General features: G+C 39.4%; 1 protein-coding gene across 4 annotated transcripts in view; it reads right to left on the bottom strand.

The window, feature by feature from the left end:
• LOC143295363 (uncharacterized) overlaps positions 1–20,856 on the bottom strand; it is a 99,858-nt gene extending 79,002 nt beyond the window's left edge. The window contains exons 1-3 of one of the 4 annotated variants that reach the window (XM_076607021.1): positions 19,438–20,608; positions 11,952–12,027; positions 1,770–2,413 (exon numbers count right to left, since the gene is read on the bottom strand). In XM_076607021.1, the coding sequence (XP_076463136.1) occupies positions 1,770–1,980 (211 nt within the window). In that variant the 5' untranslated portion in view covers positions 1,981–2,413; positions 11,952–12,027; positions 19,438–20,608. Of the gene's footprint in view, positions 1–1,769; positions 2,414–11,951; positions 12,028–19,437 lie in introns of all 4 variants that reach the window. The other 3 variants (XR_013057007.1, XM_076607020.1, XM_076607022.1) reach the window with 3 other exon arrangements.
• Between the last annotated feature and the right edge of the window lie 1,314 nt (positions 20,857–22,170).

Here is a 22,170-nt window from a genome sequence, read left to right as displayed (position 1 = left end):
CACACAGACCCACATCACAACAAAGTGAATGCATCACTTTCACATCACACAGACCCAAATCACAGCAAAGTAAATACATCACTTTCACATTACACACACCCAAATAACAGCAAAGTAAATACATTACTTTCACATCACACACACCCAAATCACAGCAAAGTAAATACATCACTTTCACATCACACACACCCAAATCACAGCAAAGTAAATACATCACGTGTGTGTGTGTGTGTGTGTGTGTGTGTGTGTGTGTGTGTGCGTGCGTGTGTGTGCGTGTGTGTGCGTGTGTCTGTGTGTGTCTGTGTGTCTGTGTGTGTCTGTGTGTGTGTCTGTGTGGGTTGATGTCTTTTTTAAGGCATGTTTATGGTCAACTGGATGATGTAAGGCGCTTTAAGCAGCATTGGTGCTGGATATCGCGCCATAAATCAAAATCAAAATAAAAAATCAAAAATACTTTATTAATCCACATGGAGATTAAGTTGTGCAATCACAGGCTCATTGTAAACACTGGCATAAAATCATGCGCAACATAAGAAGAGATTAAAACTAGTCAAATAAGAATTTCCAATAGCTGACGATATACCAACCCCCTCACACCTCCCCCTCCCCCCCACACACGCACACACATACTCATGTTAAGACAATAGGGTATTGCACAATACTATTAACAAATGAAAACATCCAACAAAAAAAGGGTATAGATTACTAAAAATGACATGCGCGTACGCACGCACGCACACACACACACACACACACACACACACACACACACACACACACACACACACACAGGGAGAGAGAGAGAGAGAAACAATGTATTATTATTATCATTTAAAGTAAATACATCACTTTTACATCACAGACCCAAATCACAACAAAGTAAATGCATCACATTCACATCACTCAGACACACATCACAGCAAAGTAAATACATCACTTTCACATCACACAGACCCAAATCACAACAAAGTAAATACATCACTTTCACATCACACAGACCCAAATCACAACAAAATAAATACATCACTTTCACATCACTCAGACCAAAATCACAACAAAGTAAATACATCACTTTCACATCACATAGACCAAAATCACAACAAAATAAATACATCACTTTCACATCACTCAGACCAAAATCACAGCAAAGTAAATACATCACTTTCACATCACACAGACACACATCACAACAAAGTAAATACATCACTTTTACATCACACTGACCCACATCACAACAAAGTAAATACATCACTTTCACATCACTCAGACCAAAATCAAAACAAAGTAAATACATCACTTTCACATCAAACAGACCCACATTAGTGCATATTATTATTATTATTATTATTATTATGTTCTTGTCGTTGGTGCATATGTCGCTTTTTTCTGTCTTTTTTGTTGTTGTTGTTGTTGTTGTTGCTTTTAAAAAAACCAAAACAAAACAGGGGTGTAAATCGTTGAACTCGACTGCCTCAGTCGTTTGGATTGTTGTCAGTTACCAGTTGTGAATGGAATACATACACAGGGATTTTTATAACCATGGTCTGCAAGATATCTTATGCTCATTTGAAAAGTTATCGTTGTACCCTTTTGAGTATGTGTATACAGAGTAACTGTAAATTTCTAGGATTTCAGTACAAGAAGAATCAATCTTATCTATGGCAGCAACAATAGTAATAGCAGTTGCTGCAGTAATAGTAGATGCAGCAACAGCTATTGCAGCAATAGTAACAGTAATACCCGGAACCCCAAACGTTTGAAAAACGCACTGCTTTTATCCATGATAAAGTAACAGCCGTCGTTGGGGGAAGCAGAGAATCCAGATCCCTTCTCGTGAACCGCGTGGGTCGCCAGGCTACTGCTCCCCGCCGTCGGCCTCGGACTGTCATAGCCGTCATACAGTGGAATCGCCTCTATGAGGGAGACAGCGATGACTGCTGCACTCAGGACGACGTTAGGGAAACGAACAGGTCGGACCATTGCTGACAGCCACAGTGGTAGTGGGTGGTAGTAGTAGGATGGGGTGCAGTGGTTTGGGTGTTAGATGGAGGGGGAAGAAGATGGAAGGGTGTTGTGAGAGGAGGTGGTAGATGGATAGAGGAGGTGGTAGTGGGTAGAGGTGGAAGATGGAGGGCGTGGTAGTAGCTGAGGGTGGTAGATGGAAGGGGTGAAGGATGGAACGGGGTGCAGTGAAGAGGGTGGTAAATGGAGGGACCGTGGTAAATCCGGAAGAAAACGGTGAGTAGAAAGTATTGCAGTTAATCTTGTCGCTGTTGGTGGTGGTGGTGCTGTTGCTGTTTTTGTTGCAACTGGGTTTGAGCTGTGGGTTGTCCTTTTTGTTTTCTTTTTTTTCTTTTTTTTTTTTTTAATCACTCATAATGCAGGACTTCTGTCTGGCACCCTTCACTGAAACCTGCGGAACAAACAAAATACACTGAGCTGACAGGCAACTTAACTCTATCTCTCTCTCTCTCTCTCTCTCTCTCTCTCTCAAAGATAAGCTTTGTCTATCCTCTTTTAATAAATCTTACTTCAATTTGATTGAAAGTATAACGTATTTTGCTCTCTCTCTCTCTCTCTCTCTCTCTCTCTCTCTCTTCTTGTCTGTCTCATCCCGTTTCCTTCCCACCTGATCCCTCATCCTCCGCCTTGTGTCTCCCTGTCTCTTCCCCTCCTCTCTCTCCCCACTCATCAGAATTGCATTATCATATTTTTAGTTATGTTTTACTTTTCCATTACGTTTTTAGTTCCCCTTTTCTATTTCATTTAGGTACACATTACACCCACCCTCTCCATTTTACATTTTGTACTCGTATCTTTTCCACATTCTGTTCTCTCTCTCTCTCTTCCTTCCTCAATCCCCTCCCCCTCGCCCCCTACGCCCCTCCACCTCAACCGCCTCCTTTTCAGTAGAATATTTCTTCTCCTGCCATTGATTTTCACAAATGATGATTTCTAATTGATGCTGATAATAATCACCATATAACAGAAAAAATAACAATACAAATAATATACAAGTATTATAATGATAATAATAATAATGATATCATTTATTTTCAGTCAAATATCACCATCTTAGATCAACAGACTATAAATAAATAAGCGAACGAACTTAAGTACACATATATTGGTTTTGTTGACTCACTTATGTAAACAAAGTAAGTCTATGTTTTAACCCGGTGTTCGGTTTTGTGTGTGTATGTGTGCGTGTGTGTTTTTGTCCGTGGCAAACTTTAACGTTGCCATTTTCTCTGGAAATACTTTGTCTGTCAATACCAAATTTGGCTTAAACATAATAGGAAAAAAATCTTCACAGTCATACTAATAATAGGTTGCAAGCGTCCCGAATTAAGCCGTATTTCTTGTTCATTAACGGTTTATTTCGTTGAGACTTGTTCCGGAATCAGAAAACGCCATTTTCTGCTTCCCACTTGCCGGAACATAGGCTATGCTTGGTAAGAGGACAGTATGACATCGTTTTTCTTGTTCGCAATTACAAGAAAGGAAATACAAATTCTGGACAGAACACATGTAGTGACACTAACTACACCATCGACGTGTTTACTGAATATGAATATTCTAAAGTAGATACTGAATTAACTGGAATGAACATAATTGATCGAACATTTCTTTCAGTTTCGGTCAGCCTGTTGTCGGACTGCTTTTTGCAGATCTAACAAGGTGCAGAGTGCAACGTCTCCTTTACGGCCGAATTAAAAGAATTTCTTAAATAATCGAGATATGTCAAGCAAACACTATTGCAATAGTGACGTCAGATGTAGCATAGCGCCGGGGATTAGACTACTTGTTTCTGAACATAACATCTCTCCCGTTAACTGGCAAATGTTTTTTGAGATTGGTGTTTTTTTTTTCAGAGCATATCAATGTTTAATACAGGCCCGTTATAATGATTTTTTTTCTCTCTCTCTCTCATGATTACTTTACTGGATACAGCACGTGTCACAAATGAGTCTTGAAGGCCTTGCCTCTCTTGTTTCCAGTGTTGTTGTTCTTCAAGGACATGATTTTTTTTGCAAGTTGATAGCTTTTTTTAAGACAAGCATATAGTTCTGTCTAAATTGTTTGTCTGTTTTTGTTGTTGTTGTTGTTGTTTTGTTGTTGTTGTTGTTGTATAAATGATCACTGGATTTGTTTTTCACTCATAAGTTGGGATTATGATTTCATAAAGCAGATGACGTTTTGTCTTTCATTCATTCTTTCTTTTTCTTCTATTGTTGCTGTCTTTTTGACTCACTTGTGTAAACGAAGTGAGTCTATGTTTAACCCGGTGTTCTTTGTCTGTGTGTGTGTGTGTCTGTGTGTCCGTGGTAAACTTTAACATTGCCATTTTCTTTGCAAATAGTTTGTCAGTTGACACAAAATTTGGCATAAAAATAGGAAAAATTCAGTTCTTTCCAGTCATCTTGTTTAAAACAATATTGCACCTATGGGATGGGCCCAATTTTTTTTTTTTTTTTTAAGAAGACAAATTATATGCAAATTGAATTTACTGTTATATTTATATTTTTTTTATTCTCTAAACTTGACACTTTGATTTGATATTCTGACACAACAACAAGAGCAGTCATTTTTATCATTTTTTGTTCAAACAGGAACCTCTTTTGCTAAGCATGGAAGTTATATTTATTTTGTATGTCTTTGGTGCTGATAGTAAAAAAGGGAAATTAATCTGTAATTAATGCAAAGGGGCTTAATTTGCTTTAAACTGATCTTTCTCATCTTAAATATTACATTTTGAAATTATACTCAATACGTAAAAAGCTTGTGTGTTTTACTCTCAGTGTACAGGGCTGTCACTATGTTCATTCGCCCAAGTGGTCTTTTTCAGAAAATACTAAAATCAATACGACAAGTGGACTTTATAGATCTATTGGCTGAGCCCTGAAGGTCATGGGCAAAAATCAGTTACGTACACATATTTATACATATTCAAAGCGCGTGCTCATATTCTTCGCGAACGCGAACGACGCCATTTTGTTTCAAGTTGTTGACCTGCCCGTTCTATCCTATATTCAATCGACCATACACGATAACATGTGATGGAAAGTTGGAGAAAGAGACCGTTAAATATTTATTCAGAGAAAGATTTGTGAACGCCTTATCACTTACTGGATTATGCCCCAAACTGCCATAAAAATATCCACATAATCAGTCGGAATTCACAGTTAAAGATAATAAACCATGAGAGTTAATACCCTTGAATTGATGAAACGTAAAAATTTCCAGTCTTGACTTTTCTCAAAATGAAGTCCTTTTCACTTCATACGACGTTTAGAAGTACTTGTACTTGGCTCTACATGTTATTAGTTTAACAAAATACTCAATTATCATATCAACTTTAAAACTATAAAACTATTGAACATAAAAGAGAAATTGAATCGACCGTGTCAATCGGGTGTAACTTACATCTATCTAGATCCAGAGAAAACGGCTAAATGTTGCAGTGTGATTGCAGCGATAGCCACGACTCCTTTACCGCGGACTTAAAAAGAATTTTTGATTGCCCTTAAAGATTTTTTAAATGCCCAAGATACACCAGAATAATATGATTTATACAGTGTTCTCACTGCGAATACCGCAATCGATTTATCGCCCTTTAAAAAAGCATGTTTAAATATTATATTTTTGAACGTCAGCTAAGGAGCCCCGATAGTGTAATGGGTAAGACAGTTTCTTCTCACCCGAACACGCGGGGTTCGAATCTGCCGTTAGGACTTCTTTTTTTTCTTTTTCTTTTAACCCGAAGCTTTATAATAACAAATGCAGAACACATTTTAACAATTACTTTTTTTTTTAAAGTGTATCACAAGTGATTCTTGAAGGCCTTGCCTCTCTTGTTTTATCTTCTTTCTCCTCCTCGTTTATTGTCTTCTTGTTCTTCCTTCTACTCCGTTTTTTTTTTTAATTAAAAAAAAATTATAATGATTCTGTTCGTTTTGGTTGCTGTGATGACATGGTGAAAAGAAACACGTAGCTTATCCTTTTGCCCTCAATAAAAATTTCGAAATCGAAATCGAATTCGAGTTCGCGTTCTCTCTCTCTCTCTCACACACACACACACACACACTATCTCTAACTCTCTCTCTCGATCTGTATGTCTGTCTGTCTCTATCTCTTTCTATCTCTCGCGCGCATGCGCGCGCACTCACGCACACTCACACACACAGAAAGGCACAAACACACATGCAAACACACGCACACACACACGCACACACACGCGCGCGTGCATATACACATACACAAGTGTGCTGACACGCATGCAATATCTCTCTCTCTGTCTCTCTCTCTCTCTCTCTCTCTATATATATATATATATATATATATGTGTGTGTGTGTGTGTGTGTGTGTGTGTGTGTGAACAACAGTAGTCTTCGCATGTCTTTAAAACTTGTAATTTTAAGGCGCTAAGTGCATGCTGCACACGGGACCTCGGTTTATCGTCTCATCCGAATGACTAGCGCCCAGAACACCACTCAAGGTCTAGTGGAGGGGGAGAAAATATCGGCGGCTGAGCCGTGATTCGATCCACCGCGCTCAGATTTTCTCTCTTCCTACGCGGACGCGTTACCTCTTGGCCATCACTCATGTGATGCCTAAGTCTTTTTCCTCATCACATTTTGATACTTTTATTTCTTTGTCTCCGATTTTCATTATGTATTCTTTCTCTGGGTTTGATTTCCCAATATGAAGTACTTTACATTTTTTGGCATTAAAATATAGATTCCATGTGTCTGACCATTTTACGAATGTTTCAATATCTTTTTGTAAATCCTGATAGAATTTTGGAGAGTTGTATAATTTTGTGTCATCTGCAAATATTTTACATGTACTCTTTAGTTCGCAAGGAAGATCATTTATGAATATAGTAAATAGTATAGGTCCTAGTATACTACCTTTTGGTATGCCACTTATAACATCAGCTTTACCGGAGAAGGAACTACCAATCCTAACCCTTTGAGTTCTTTTGTTAGAAAGTCCCTTATCCACCCAAGTGTGTTTCCTGTCATTCCATAAAATTCCAGTTTCTTTGGTAGTCTTTCATGTGGTACAGAGTCAAATGCTTTTTTGAAGTCTAAGTATAACTCATCTATGTTTTCTCCCTTATCTATCTCCTTTGTAAAGTCCTCCATCACTTCCAGAAGTTGAGTCACACATGACCTGTTTTTGCGGAATCCATGTTGGCACTCCGCATACAATTTATTATCAGTCATGTGCCTAACAATAGCCTCTATTATGAATGATTCTAATATTTTACATATGATACATGTTAAGCTCACTGGCCTGTAATTCCCTGGGTCTGTTCTTGTTCTTTTTTTGAAAATTGGTATAACTGTTGCTGTTTTCCAGTCTATGGGCACAGTCATCTCCTCAACTGATTTGTTAAAGAGTATGTATAAAGGGACTGCAATCTCTTCATTCAGCTCTTTTAGTATTTTTGAAGGAATGGCATCAGGACCACAAGCTTTGTTTGGATTCAGAGTTTGAAGTTTCTTTTTTATAGCTTCAACCGAAACATCTATACTATCCAAAATCTTACCATTTGACTTTGAAGCTGCACTTAGAGTAGGTATAGTATTTATATCTTCTTTTGTATAAAAAAACAAAACAAAACAAACAAACAAAAACCCACTAGAAAAAAATGAATTCAAAATATCCGCTTTTCCACTGTCTGATTCTACTGTGTCTCCATCTTTAGTTATTAATGGACTCACTTCTGTTTTCATTTTAGTTTTTGTTTGTACATATCTCCAGAAAGCTTTAGGGTTATCTCTACATTCATGTGACAGTTTCTTTTCGAATTTTATTTTTGCTTCCCTTATTTTTTTATTACATACATTACGTGCCTCTATATATTTTTGATAGCCTCTCCTTTGTTTGGTAACTAGGAACTTTTGGTACAATTTACGTTTCCTTTTTTTTCTTTTCTTTTTTATTTATTTATTTATTTATTTTACAAATTTCAATGTATTTGCATTCATCCACATTGGTTTCTGTTTATTATTATTTTTGGTGGTTTGCTGTGGAACATTTTTTTCTATTGTAGAATGTAGAGTGGTTTTTATTTCTTTCCAACATTGTTCTACAGTGACTTCATTTAGTTTTTGCCAGTCTATCATCTTTATTTCTTCTCTCAATTGTTTAAAGTTCCCATTCTTAAAGTTATATGATTTCTTGGGTTCTTCGCATTCCTGGTCATCACCTAAGTACAGTGAGAACATAAGCACTTCATGGTCACTTTTACCTATAGGGGCTAGATGTTCTGTATCTGATATTTTGTCTTCATCATTAACTATTAGCAAATCCAGTATATTTGCTTTTTGTCCTTCTCTTTGTCTTGTTGTTTGCTTTACTACTTGAGTCAAGAGTGCATCATGTAAACAGTTTATGAATTTCATGCCAGAACATGTGCCTTTCCAATTGATATCTGGGAAGTTAAAATCATCTGTAATGCAGACAAAGTCAAACTGCTTCAATCTTTGCTCACTCAACAGATCAAACATTTTTTCTTCATTTTCAATTGTTGTACTTGGGCTTTTGTATATAGTTCCAATCAATATCTTTTGTCTATCTTTAGTTGTAAAGGTAATCCACAAGCTTTCTTCAAAGTTATTATTTTCCATTAGTGTGTGTTCTTTAGCATTTATGGTATCCTTAACATACATTACTATGCCTCTTTTGGGTTTCTCATTAAAAAAAATAGTTCATAGCTTGGAATTGAATATTCAACGGCGTGTCGTTCACTCCATCCAGTAGTACTACGTGTCAGTAGTACTATCTTTTTCCAATCCTGGTGATCGATATCGCTAAGTGTCGACAGGACTTCATTTTGCCAGCCTTCCTGTCAGGTGTACTATTACGACGTTTCACGGACACTGCACTGCGGTGTAGCCTACAACTATCCAACAGCCTTGTTTCAGTTTCAGTTTCAGTAGCTCAAGGAGAAGTTACTGCTTTCGGACAAATCCATATACGCTACGCCACATCTGCCAAGCAGATGCCTGACCAGCAGCGTAACCCAACGCGCTTAGTCAGGCCTTGAGAAAAAAAAAAGTAGTAGTAATAATAATAATAATTAATTAATAAATAAATAAATGAATAAATAAAAAAGACAACAAATATGATAAATAAGCAAATAAATATAAAACATGGAGACACACATTCACACATACACCCGCATATGCATAACAGATATGCACCAAACTTGCAGTTTCACAGATACGAAGGCACAGTCAAATACACATAAACGTACATGAGCCCCAACACACACACGCACACACACACACACACACATTACCCTGCACCTCCTCTACCCCTCTCCTCCACACACTCATTTCTAGGCTACGTATCGCAGCTTCCATGGCTCACACACACACACACACACACACACACACACACATACAGATGAACACTTACTTGCACAAGCACACACACATACGCCCATATCCCCCACCCCCAACCCCACACACATATATACATATATATATATATATATATATATATATATATATATATATATATATATATATAAAGATATGCACACCTGCACGTTCCAATATTCCGTTGCTCCCACAGTGTAGGCATGCATACACACACATACCTCATCCTCTACCCCCCGTCCCCCCTCCCCCCCCCACACACACACACGCACACACATACGCACGTGCACAGAACTCTCCTGACACTTGTGTACACTTACACCCTCGCGCATGCACAAACGCACTCAAACACACAGACCCACACAAACACATACACGCACAGAGGCTGCCACTGTTTGGCCACAAGAGGGATGGGAAAAGATCTCTGATGTCAAGAAAGTGGCGTCTAGTGTGTTGCTCAGTCTATTGTATTTGGAAAGGCCCACAGAGAATCTGTTCCGTTTTGAAGAAATGTTGCGCAATGTTGGTTTGGAAATGATGCCGATATTTGTTTGATTTGCAAAGCATCGTGCTCCTACCTTTCATGCTAGACTTTCGGCCGCTCCCTCTCTCTGCTTTTATTTCTTTGAGGCGATCGATGGTGTGATGGCCTTGTACCTGTTCTTTTTGATATTCTTTGACTTTTCTGAGGATTTCCGATTTTCCTAGATGTAGGCCACTCGTTGTTGTTGCGTCTGTCAGCTCGCTCATTTCCCTTAACACCTGCATGTCCCGGGCAGTATGACAATGTAAGCTTTTTAATCTGAAAGTTGCGCATTGCCTTATGCAACTCTGGGCTTCCCATTCCATTTTCAATTTTCTGTATGAGGTTCACTGAGTCGGTTAGAATTATGGCATGTTGGTTTCCAGGCATCTGGATGGACGATAGCCACTGGAGGGCATGTGTCACAGCTTCAACTTCCATCGTTAGGCTGGAGGTTGTGACTTTGTAGGCAGCATTCTCTTCCCTAATTGTTTTTCCATTTTGTTTCGCAGTGAATCCCCAACCGGATTGGTCTTTGGTGACTGAGCCATCTGTGTATATGATGATGTCCTCTTCTTTACTGTTTTCTTCCATGAGTAGCTTCACTTCCGCATCAGTTTTGCCCTCTGGCCATTCCCGACAATGTCTTCCTAGAGTGGGTGAAATGGCTGTGTTGAATAGATGGTTGAGGTTTTCGGGGTTTTTCTCCCATTCTTTTGTTTCTTTCAGGTTTTGTAGTCGGCATACTAGCTGGAATGTGTCTTCTGCTTGCCCCATCCATGATCTTCCTCGTCCTAGACGGCTGCCTTTCGGTTCTTTGACTGCATCATGCAGTGGGTTTTGAGGGTTTTCCAATGCTTTGAAGTAGGTCTTGTACTCGGTGTAATGTAGTTCGAACCAGTACCCACTCTTTCTCTCTTTTCTTTGTTCTTCTCTCTGAGAAGGAGGGAGGTGCGGGTGGAGGGGCAGCGGAGACTGAGGTGGTGGAGGAAGGAATACTTTGTAAAAAAAAAAAATTACCCTAAGTCCTAAGATTTTTTTCTACTTATGAGAAAATCAGATTCAGTTGAGTCAGATGGGGACAATACAAAGAAATATTGAAATATATGTTTCCCAAGTTTGATTATATAGTACGTCACAGACGTTTCTAAGGGAATCTTGTGTGCAAGTCCTGTAAAGCATGGACAAAGGTATAACCCGATCCAGTCTAAACAATAATAACAAAGAAATCTGTCCCTTGATGAGGGATCACAGTGTCAGAACAAGTCGCTATAAATTATATTGTATACACTTGATTCAGTTTCCTTTCCATTGCAATTTGGTAATCTTTACTTCGCGTTCTGCAGAATTGTTATGGAAATGTTTGAACAGTGAAGGATTCAATTAACTAATGTCATTAGCAGGCCGCTGCGATCTGAGTAAGCTTATCTGTTAACTGGGTTCACAGCATTTTACAGAAACGGTGTATAACAGGTACGAGTAAACTGGGAAGTGCTCATTTCTAACTAAAGAAGAAATATGTCTGTCTTGGTCGAATAACAAACAAAAAGGACCACAGTGCAAACTATCCACCCGATGTATAAGCTCTCTCTCTCTCTCTCTCTCTCTGTCTCTGTCTCTCTGCGACACCTCTCAGTATAATCAACAACCTGACAATGACAGCAAGTCAGTGACTGAAAGTATAGTAGCCGGATTCGATGCTGGCGTTGTTACATTAACTGACAGATCATCCAAAGACGCTTGAGGGACAAACACAGAAACACAGCACTTCGAATGACTGTTCTGAATAGATCTGATTGTGCAGATGTGCTGTTATGTGAACCAGACGATTTGTACTGGAATATTCGAGCAGCTTAAATAGTGATGTGGATTGCACATACAGTATGGCAAACAACAACAACAACAACAATAAAACCATGTCAGAGGAAGAACGTGTTGAGTTGTCCAATTTGAGAAAAGGAAAACGCATCCACAACACACAATATACTGACACCCAAGCACATGCGGAACGAGATCTTCAAACTCTCCACCTTGGCTGATGTGTTGGCTGCCGTTCCTCGCTCTTCGGTGACGATCTCGGTATTGACAATAACGGTTGTCATATGACTGTACATTGAAAACAAAACAAAACATTGCCATGGTCTCCATGTCTGTGACATCCCTAACTGATGTTTGTCGTGTCGCAGTGCTGAAAGGGCTGAACAGCTTAATGGCATTAAAATTCGTTCGTTCGCTCGTTCACACACACACACACACAAGTTATGGTTTGGTCATCATCATTTATTGACTGCGTCGGTGTAGGGTGTGTGTGTGTGTGTGTGTGTGTGTGTGTGTACCGGTAGGGGATGAGTTCATTTGTTTTTCTGTTTTCATTTGTTCGAGTTCATTCACTGACTTTGCACAAGCGCGCGTGTTATATATAGATAGGAGAGAGAAAGAGAGAATGGGAGAGATAGTGAGAGAGACAGATGGTGAGAGAGAGAGAGAGAACACTGAACACTGAACTGAACACTGAAATGTTTAATGTCATTAGCTGTAAAGCTCTAGTGACATAGTGGGTACAAATCAGAACAAAAATGGTGCAAAACAAATCAAATGGAACAGAAAGGAAAAACATAACCAAAGTAAACTAAACTACTGAGGGATAAGCGGCACTTTGGTATTTTGTCGTTTGCTTAAAATGTCCATGTGGCAGGCGGGTACTGTGCCTCCCCCCCTCCCCCATCAGTCGTTCGTCTCTAAGGTTGAACAGTACACAGAAAACAAAGTACCGTGATATTATAATCCGAATAATAATTATCTAAGCATGTGACATCGCCACACATCATATCAATACGAACACATAACAAAGTACATATAAAACATATAACACATCAGAAAAATAAAATGTTACCCTCCTCCCTTCCCTCCCACCCCTGTTCACACCTGAAGACCGTGGAAGTCGGTGTTACCCTCCTCCATTCCCTCCCACCTCCTGTTCACACCTGAAGACCGTGGAAGTCGATGTTACCCTCCTCCCTTCCCTCCCACCTCCTGTTCACACCTGAAGACCGTGGAAGTCGATGTTACCCTCCTCCCTTCCCTCCCACCTCCTGTTCACACCTGAAGACCGTGGAAGTCGGTGTTACCCTCCTCCCTTCCCTCCCACCCCCTGTTCACACCTGAAGACCGTGGAAGTCGGTGTTACCCTCCTCCCTTCCCTCCCACCCCTGTTCACACCTGAAGACCGTGGAAGTCGGTGTTACCCTCCTCCATTCCCTCCCACCCCCTGTTCACACCTGAAGACCGTGGAAGTCGGTTTTACCCTCCTCCATTCCCTCCCACCTCCTGTTCACACCTGAAGACCGTGGAAGTCGATGTTACCCTCCTCCCTTCCCTCCCACCCCCTGTTCACACCTGAAGACCGTGGAAGTCGATGTTACCCTCCTCCCTTCCCTCCCACCTCCTGTTCACACCTGAAGACCGTGGAAGTCGATGTTACCCTCCTCCCTTCCCTCCCACCCCTGTTCACACCTGAAGACCGTGGAAGTCTGTGTTACCCTCCTCCCTTCCCTCCCACCTCCTGTTCACACCTGAAGACCGTGGAAGTCGATGTCAAATTTTGAGTCAAATTTGCTCCAAAGAAATATACATACCTATCTTTATTTTGACTGTGTTTGTTGAAGACATCGAATCATAACAATACCATGCGTAGTTTAACTTTGTATTTATATAGGACACTTGCAACTGAGTTAGACACTTGTCCTAATTGTTGTGATAATTGGTTAAAATCGGGGTGTCCACATTGACAATCATAATAATTCTGCTATTCTGCCCTGTTTATATATGGAGCTATGGCCTTAAGTGAATGAACCATCTCTCTCTCTCTCCCTCTCTCTCTCTCTCTCTCTCTCTCTCTCTCTTATTCTGATTACGGAGTTAACAAGTAGTGGTCTTCAGCTACTGATAAAACGTATCAGTCAAGTATTGTCACAAGTTCAACGATTGCGAGTCATATGTTGACTTTTTTCCCCTTCCTTCTTTTTCCTACTTTTTTATAGTCATCGTCCTCATCTTCATTTGTCTCTTCTCTCGTTCCTTTCTTCCTTTTCTTTTTTATTTCTTCTTTTATTTTCTCGTTCTCACAAGGTCTTTGTCCACAGGTCAGGCATATGCCGTTTTTTCAGGCAGATGTGGTGTGTTACGAAATTAAATTTATGGACCCATATGCATGATTGACGCCTCCTGGAAACGGAAACTTTCTCTTTCGCTTCTTTTTGTTCTCGGGAACTGAAGAGAAGCATCAGCGATACTAAAGCCGACATGGCATGGCTGCATCAAACAACGTCCGGGAGACTGGCAAGGCAACAAATTTTTATCCACATACCCGGACCCAGACTGTCGCTGATACATTTCAACGGAAAGAGAAAAAGTCTCTTACTTGGAAAAGGAGCGTTCGTTGCCACTGATAACTGACTCATGAGTAGTCAAAATTAAAGCTGACGAACATGAAGCCAGTAATTGTAATTGATCAACAGAAATATGAAAGGCAACTCACCATGACAACTGGAGTTTCATACCAAAATGGCACTTAGGCAAACTGACCACAGAAAATACGATATTTTACACTAACTGTAAAAGCAAGGATGTAAAAGGTTTAGAAAGAATTGATAATGAGTTTTGGAAAAGTGTTTTCATCACCTATTTCGATATTAAAACTATGTGCACTTAATCTAAAGAAGTGACCTATAATGAATTTCAGTACCAATTATTGTTCAATAATTCACTTATACAGGTCAGAAATAAAGTGTTATTTTTTCAAACAATGCAAAACGAAGGTATGGAACAAGTTAAGGACAATATACATAGTGAGGAAAGAAGATTACTGTCCCTTGAAGAAATATGGAATAAGGTTGGGCAAAAGAGAGCAGGTATATTATTTGAATACAATGCCTTGATCAGTTCCATCCAATGGTTGTGGATGCAATGGATACAAATGGAAAGAACAGAAACAGTCACACCAGATTGTGAAGCTATCATTTTTTTTATACTAAACCAAAGAATATAAAGAATATACTGTTGACGAAAAAAGAAAAAAACAAACAAATTCAACAGCTTGCAATTTTAGGCACAAAAAATTCGATGCTATCATTGACAAGGAAGCCTGGCTTAGAGCCGTAAGTGTAGCAACAGAAACTAGCATTGGAAAATCCTCCATAATATAGATATCCCACAAGCATCATGTTAAATAACATGAATGTAAAAGAAAACAACAAATGTTCCTACTGCCCAGACACAGTTGACTTTATTGAGCATTGTTTTTCTATCATTGTCCAGTTGAAAAAACATTTTGGAAATACATCAAATAAAAAATCATCTTTGAAACGAACATACAATTGAAACTGTCAGTCAAAGACATTCTTCTGGGGGTAGGTAATCTAAATCATTTGAAGAGATACGATAAATACATTAATACACTTGTCTTAATTGGTAAAATGGCTACAAGCATCTTCAACAAAATAAATTCCTCCTCATCGCTACAATCTATCTTTGAAAAGGAATACACACTGAGGTGTGGTTAAGCCTTGATTTTATGGATGTTTTTCTTTCACAATCGCGCACAAATAGCACCCCGGCGCGCGCATACACACTCGCACACTCAGTGTGATCGAGAGAGAAGTGAAAAAGACCCTGCACACACATGGAACCACGCACTACAGAACAAGAAAATGCAGTCCTGTGCAAACATTCATCAAACATTAAGTTTTTTTAAATGTCCATCTTGATTTTTGTTGTTGTTGTTTTTTTTTTTGTAATAAATAAATAAAATATACACACGCGCGCGCGCGCGCGCACTCACACACACACACACACACACAAAGACAATTTTGACTTATTTGTACGCTTATAATGTCACTGATTTATTTTGTGATTTTCATTGTTTGATTTTGTATACTTGCAATGTCAATGGGTTATATTTTTTATCTTCTAAATGTAAGAAAGAAAAATTTTAAAAGAGGGGAAAGGGGGGAAAAGGGGAAAAACACCTCTTCTATCTTCTAGAAAAAAAAGAAGAAGAAATAAAACGAAAAAAAGAAGCAGCAAAAACAACACACACACAAAGGGAAAAGAGTGGGAGATAAAAGTTGTGAAAAATGGTGTTTTTGTTTTTTGTTTTTGTTTTGTTTTGTTCTTTGAAATAAACAAAATAAAAAGAGAAAAGAAAGCATAAACTGGGGGGGAAAGGCCTCACGAGACAAATGGGTTATTGGTAAAACAGAAATAACACTTACCAATAGTTATAAATACCTAGGCATATACTTTTCAACGAACCTCGGTTTTCATGCAGTTTGTGAAGATCTGATAACGGTGCTGAAATGCAGTTTTAGGTATTCTGGGAACGAACTTCAAATTAGAAGGTAATTAACCTTAATTATTCTAAAAACTGTTTGATGCCTAAGTTTAGCCGGGAGCACAGTATGGACACAGTATGGATTCGAAAAAATGGATTTTGGATAAAGCAGCGTATGATATTGAAAAAGTACATACTTCTGGTAAGTTGTTTGTTGTAGATATTCGAACGCCGAACGACTTGTTTTATTGTAAACTGGGTGATATCCGATACATCTACATTCTAATGTGCGCTTTACCATGTTTTAGTCAAAATTAACTCAAATGGAGAAACATAGATTGCCATACAAATCATACAAAATGTTATATGATCTTGATGAAATTGAAAAGCACACATGGGCTTCAAACATACGCACAACATTAGATCTGTATACTATGTGTTTTCATTTGTTTGGCATAATCGAAGTGAAGAATCTGTTTAAGATTTTATAAAAGTTTTCAAGCAAAGAATTATTGATTGCAGATGGCAAGACTAGACAATTATATCTGAACCAATGAGAGGTTTCAATTTTAGTTGACTTTTAAATGTGGTCACTCTAGGGAGTGGTACCTGTTTAGGAATAAAAACAGGCTTGTGAAGAATTATCAATATTTAAGCATTTATTAAGATATGCACGAAGTTCACAATGGAATTAGTGGAATTAGTGAGTCAGCTGAGGAGGATGAATTAGTGGAGTTAGTAAGTCAGCTGAGGATGATGAATTAGTGGAGTTAGTAAGTCAGCTGAGGAGGATGAATTAGTGGAGTTAGTAAGTCAGCTGAGGAGGATGAATTAGTGGAATTAGTAAGTCAGCTGAGGAGGATGAATGAGTAGAGTTAGTAAGTCAGCTGAGGAGGATGAATTGCATTTTGAGTATTGGTGTCCTGTATTAGGGATCCTAGAGAAGACTTTGTTTAAAAAATTAGGACATACAAAATGTATTTAAAGAAAAAAACTAAAAAAACTACTGTGAATCATATACATTTTGGTTGAGCCTTTTGTTTTCATAATCCAACAAAGAGATAACGTGGATTTTATCAGTATATCTAAATAAATCATTAAAAAGACGTGCTTTTGCTGTTAGTAATATGCGGTTTGATGGGATATTTTTTCTTTGTACACGACTATCGATTGTAGCATGTTTGTACAGGTCCCTTCAAAATGGGCCGATGGTCTTCCTTTCCTTTCCTCTGTCTCTCTCTCTCCACCATTGTCTCTAACCCTCGCTCTCTCTCCATTTCTCGCCCGCACCTCCCTCTCTCTCTCTCTCTCTCTGTCTCGTCGATCCATTCTCATCAACAGCCAGTCATCAGCCTGTCTTTCTCATGCAAAGCAGGGCCTGCAGTCAAGTCGCATCTGGTATTCATAAACATGTCTGCTTTTTGATTGTTTTTTCTTCCTGTTCCTTCTCTACTGATCATTGGCCGCCTCCCCTTACCCTCTTTAGTGAACCCATATCCTGGAAGAGATTAAGCATTTCGAAATACGAACCTCGTCAAATGTATCCTTTACATGTGTGTGTGTGCGTGTGCGTGTGCGTGGTGTATTCTATAACAGTAATTACGAGCATGCAAAAGACAAAATGAATATGTTGTGTTTCAGACAACATAGTTTTCTCTCACAGGGTATTTGGAGAACCCTTAACATAAAACGCATTCTTCTACCACATTGGCAATACCATACCGGTGGCATATAGATAAATAGTCAATGGATTTGTCATACTCGTTTTTGGGTGTGTGCTTTTTTTATCCTTCGCTTGGATTGTATTTAAAAGATTTTCTTTTCTTTTCTGTTACCTGCACTTTCAGTTTGAACAGGGTGTGTGAAGCGTCTTATCAGGAAACTGACTGACTAAAGGTTAGGAATAACAATCTGTGACAACCATCAGTGTTTATCGGACTGCCTGCCCAGCTCACGATGGCTTTTATCTTGCCAAAGTGTATCACTTCTTCATCGGACTATGTCCGGGCCCAAATCACAATTCGTTTGTTGTTTTTTGTGCGTGCAGGGTGTGTGTGTGTGTGTTTCTAACTGATTGTTTCACTTTTAGGATTTGGGGTGTGGGGGTGAGGGAGGAGGGTTTTCTTTAACTCTTGTCGGATCTAGATTTTGACCAAAACCCATCCTCGATGATTTTATTGTTGATGGTGATGATATTCGTTAAAAACTGTTTGAAATAATGGACACTGTGTGTATAACTGAGACCACACACACACACACACACACACACACAAAAACACAAAAAAAAAACACACACACTCACACACACATACACACACACATTGGTACATACACGCACCGTACATTGCATATATACATATGACGTGCACACACACACACCCACACGTGCAGAGACAGACGGGGTGGATGGGGAGGAGAGACACAGACAGACACTAAGAATCTGTCAGAACAACGCACTGCAGTGGTTCTCGAATGAAAACAACTAAAAGACCAAATACAGAAAAGAAAATACTGATTGTAGGACTGGCATGATCATGGAAAATAGTGGCATGTTTCTCGTGAAAGGCTCAGTTTTAAGACAATGTGTGTGGTGGAACATATCTAAATCAGCATATGAACTGAGATATATCTTCACCGCCGAGTTGAACTAGCTCAGAACCATTAAACTCAAGTATTGAGATTTTAGGCATGGCCAAACCTAATCTGTCGTCCGTCTTAACAAGCACGCTGAGAAGATTATTATATCGAAGGCGCCAAAACAAATTCAAATTTGTTATATCTGACAGTGCTTGTCATCTGATGAGATAGTCCATGGTGAACATGAACTGATTTGTGTAGTCCGGCCCTGCACGACCCGAGACTGAAATTGGTTCAATCTAAATGTTAAACTGAACAACTCCTTCAGCTTCCAATCATATGTACGAGCCCGTACTTATGTCATCATGAAATCTGAATTCTGTTTATGGACATGCCATGTACGTCTACAAAGCTTTGAAAAGGTTTAATGCCATGAAGTCGTACTTTGTTTTATAAGCGTATTAGAGGATTATAAAATGCGTTATATATATATATATATATATATATATATATATATATATATATATATATATATCAGTGTCGCGCCTTTCAGCAAAGAGCTTTGGCCGATATTTGAAGAGAACATAATTTTTCGTCCGTTTACTTACCATCAGTGAAGAAGTCGCAATTCCATGCCGCCCACTGGCATAGCAAACAGCCTTCCATCAGCTGACTGCTATATATAGAGTTCACGAAACTCGGTCATTAAAACCATTCTACACTCTCTCTACAGCAACAAGCAGGCCTTTGCTGCCTAACAGTTTTGTGACACGTCCCTCCTTCTGGCGTTTCAACATACCACTGCAGAACATGATTCGGAGGCAGATTCGCCAAGTTTTCAACCGAGACCTCAGAGCCCACTTGACGCCACCGAGCGAAAACTCTCGACCCCGCACGCTGCGCGGGACTGTGTAAAACACGGGAACCTTTGTTACAGCCAGTTAACTTGTGTCCTTATATGCGTGAAACTCATTCTCGGTTAACACGACTGAAATCTCAAGATTAATAGCTGACTATACATTTGGGCACTTATAATCAAACTCATTTGACTCATCATTCGGTAAATGCCATTTTAAAACGTTACCTTTAAATTGAAACGCAACACAATTTGAATTTATTACTTGATTTTATCTTTCCAATTGTATCAGATTTTTTTCTATGATTTCTTTATGTAGACTGGGGACCCAGTGTTGACGGTCCGTATAGAAGTAAGAGAATGTGGACGTACGGAATCGAATCTTGCTGTCGCCAGTAATTTTACCTCTCCCTTAGATTCTGCGTGGTGGTTTGGATGTTTGTCGTTCAGTTCGGATGAGACAAAACTGAAACCCGGCCGGGGTCCCGTGTGTAGCACTGCTCTTAGAGAACCGGGAAAAGGATCCGGCACACTGACGGCAATGAAAGTGTTGTCCTGGCAATTGTTTGATAGGAAAACAAATACACTTGCAGGCAGAAAAAATATGGGTGGCGCAGATGGGGAGAACAGACCGACTGAATTTCACACAAGGACACCTGTTGTGACAAAGAGTACTGCAGTGCAATACAATACACAACACTACAGTACAGTACGCTTTACAACACAGCAATACAGTACAATGAACGTGATTCACAAATTGACTGTCTAAACCACGGCTGTGGCTGTCAACCCACTGACAAAGAGATGAAAGCTGAGTCAATCAGTAATACTGAGTTATTGTTAAATATAAGGCCACCTGCCGCGTTAGGTCCCACAGTAGTGAGGCGGATGTGGGAAAGGCTGTGAGTTGGCTGTCGATTGATAACCGGATGGCTGCAGTGCCTACACTCCCCGTATCAGTTAGCATTCCCTGTATGGTCCAGGTCAGAGACAACTTACATTGGTTTAATTCAGTCTGTCCCTGCACATGAAGATATGTGTTGATTTGCGGGTGTAATAATATGTGTCAGTGTGTGTGTGTTTGTGTGTCTGTGTGTGTGTTTGTGTGTCAGTGTGTGTACAATATCGGTATGTCTATGCATGTGTGTGTGTGTGTGTCAGTGTGTGTGTGTGCGTGCCATGTGTGTGTGTGTGTGTGTGTGTGTGTGAGAGAGAGAGAGAGAGAGAGAGAGAGAGAATGTGTGTGTGTGTGTGTGTGTGTGTGTGTGTGTGTGTGTTTCTTCAGGGGGAACAGTTTCCATTCTTTAAAAAATGAATGGTTTTCATAAAAGTTTCTTATTTTACAATTCACTGAGAAAATGAACTTTTGAGTGAAGAACTTTAAACAAACGGAAATACTTATTGTGATGTTTATCTTGTCTGGGTAGGAAGACGAAAAAGAAAAAGAATAATTCATTTTATCATGTGATCCCTTTTGGAGCATGGGGGATATTAAAGAACACCGCTGGAATTTTAAACCAAATACAGAACACTAATGGAATCGGTGACTTAAAAACACTGAAAAACAGGTGAAGAAACGACCGAATCATCTCGGAAGCTTTCCCATTTTGACTATAAAAATTTCCCCACTTCCCTCCCTGCTTTCGGCAAATTGCATGTAAAATTCTAATCTGATATGGGATTTAAATGTTTCTCTGCAACTGGTTTTTAAGATCTGCATCTTTAGTGGTATGAAAATGGCCTCCAATCATAATAATAGCGATCAGTTACAGTAAGCGCTTAACTTACGTGAAATATAATATGTCAGTTTCAACTTGAACTTTTGATTTGTGACTGCTACGCATGAACTGAATAAACGACAGAGCATAACAAAAAATGTTGCTTTTCTCCTCCAAAACGAAGTTTCGGAATATAACTATTTGGTGATTTCTGTCTGACACGAAGAACATTTCTTCGAAAATGACTATGAGTCCCAAACAAACTAACCCACTGCGTGTTACGTTGTGTGGGCATGGTAACATACAGCCCAGTCCTATCCGTCCAGTCCAGTCACTGAAGTGTCTATAAACAATATGCACGCTGTCTGCCTGCGGACTGCGCAGTTTCAGCTCTCTTCGTGGAAACACAGCACGTAGCGCGAAGAAAAGGAAGTGGGTTGGTGGAGAAGGGGAAGGGGGATGACGTGTGTGTGTGAGTGTGTGTGTCTCGGGAAGGAATCTCACGCCTGTTTCTAGCTGCTCGCATTTCAATCAACACGTTGTCATATCATATTGCTGAACTCTGAGTATGCGCAATAATGGTATTAATTCATTAAAAGGTGTGTGTGTGTGTGTGTGTGTGTGTGTGTGTGTGTGTGTGTGTGTGCACTGTTTGAAACTCTCTCTCTCTCTCTCTCTCTCTCTCTCTCTCTCTCTCGTGTGTGTGTGTGTGTGTGTGTGTGTGATACCTTAACGGCCTATGGTTGTTTTGTGTATGGGAAAAATCA

Source organism: Babylonia areolata, chromosome 20, assembly GCF_041734735.1.
Source record: "Babylonia areolata isolate BAREFJ2019XMU chromosome 20, ASM4173473v1, whole genome shotgun sequence".
NCBI lineage: Eukaryota > Metazoa > Mollusca > Gastropoda > Neogastropoda > Buccinidae > Babylonia > Babylonia areolata.
This window is presented reverse-complemented; position numbering and strand designations above follow the sequence as displayed.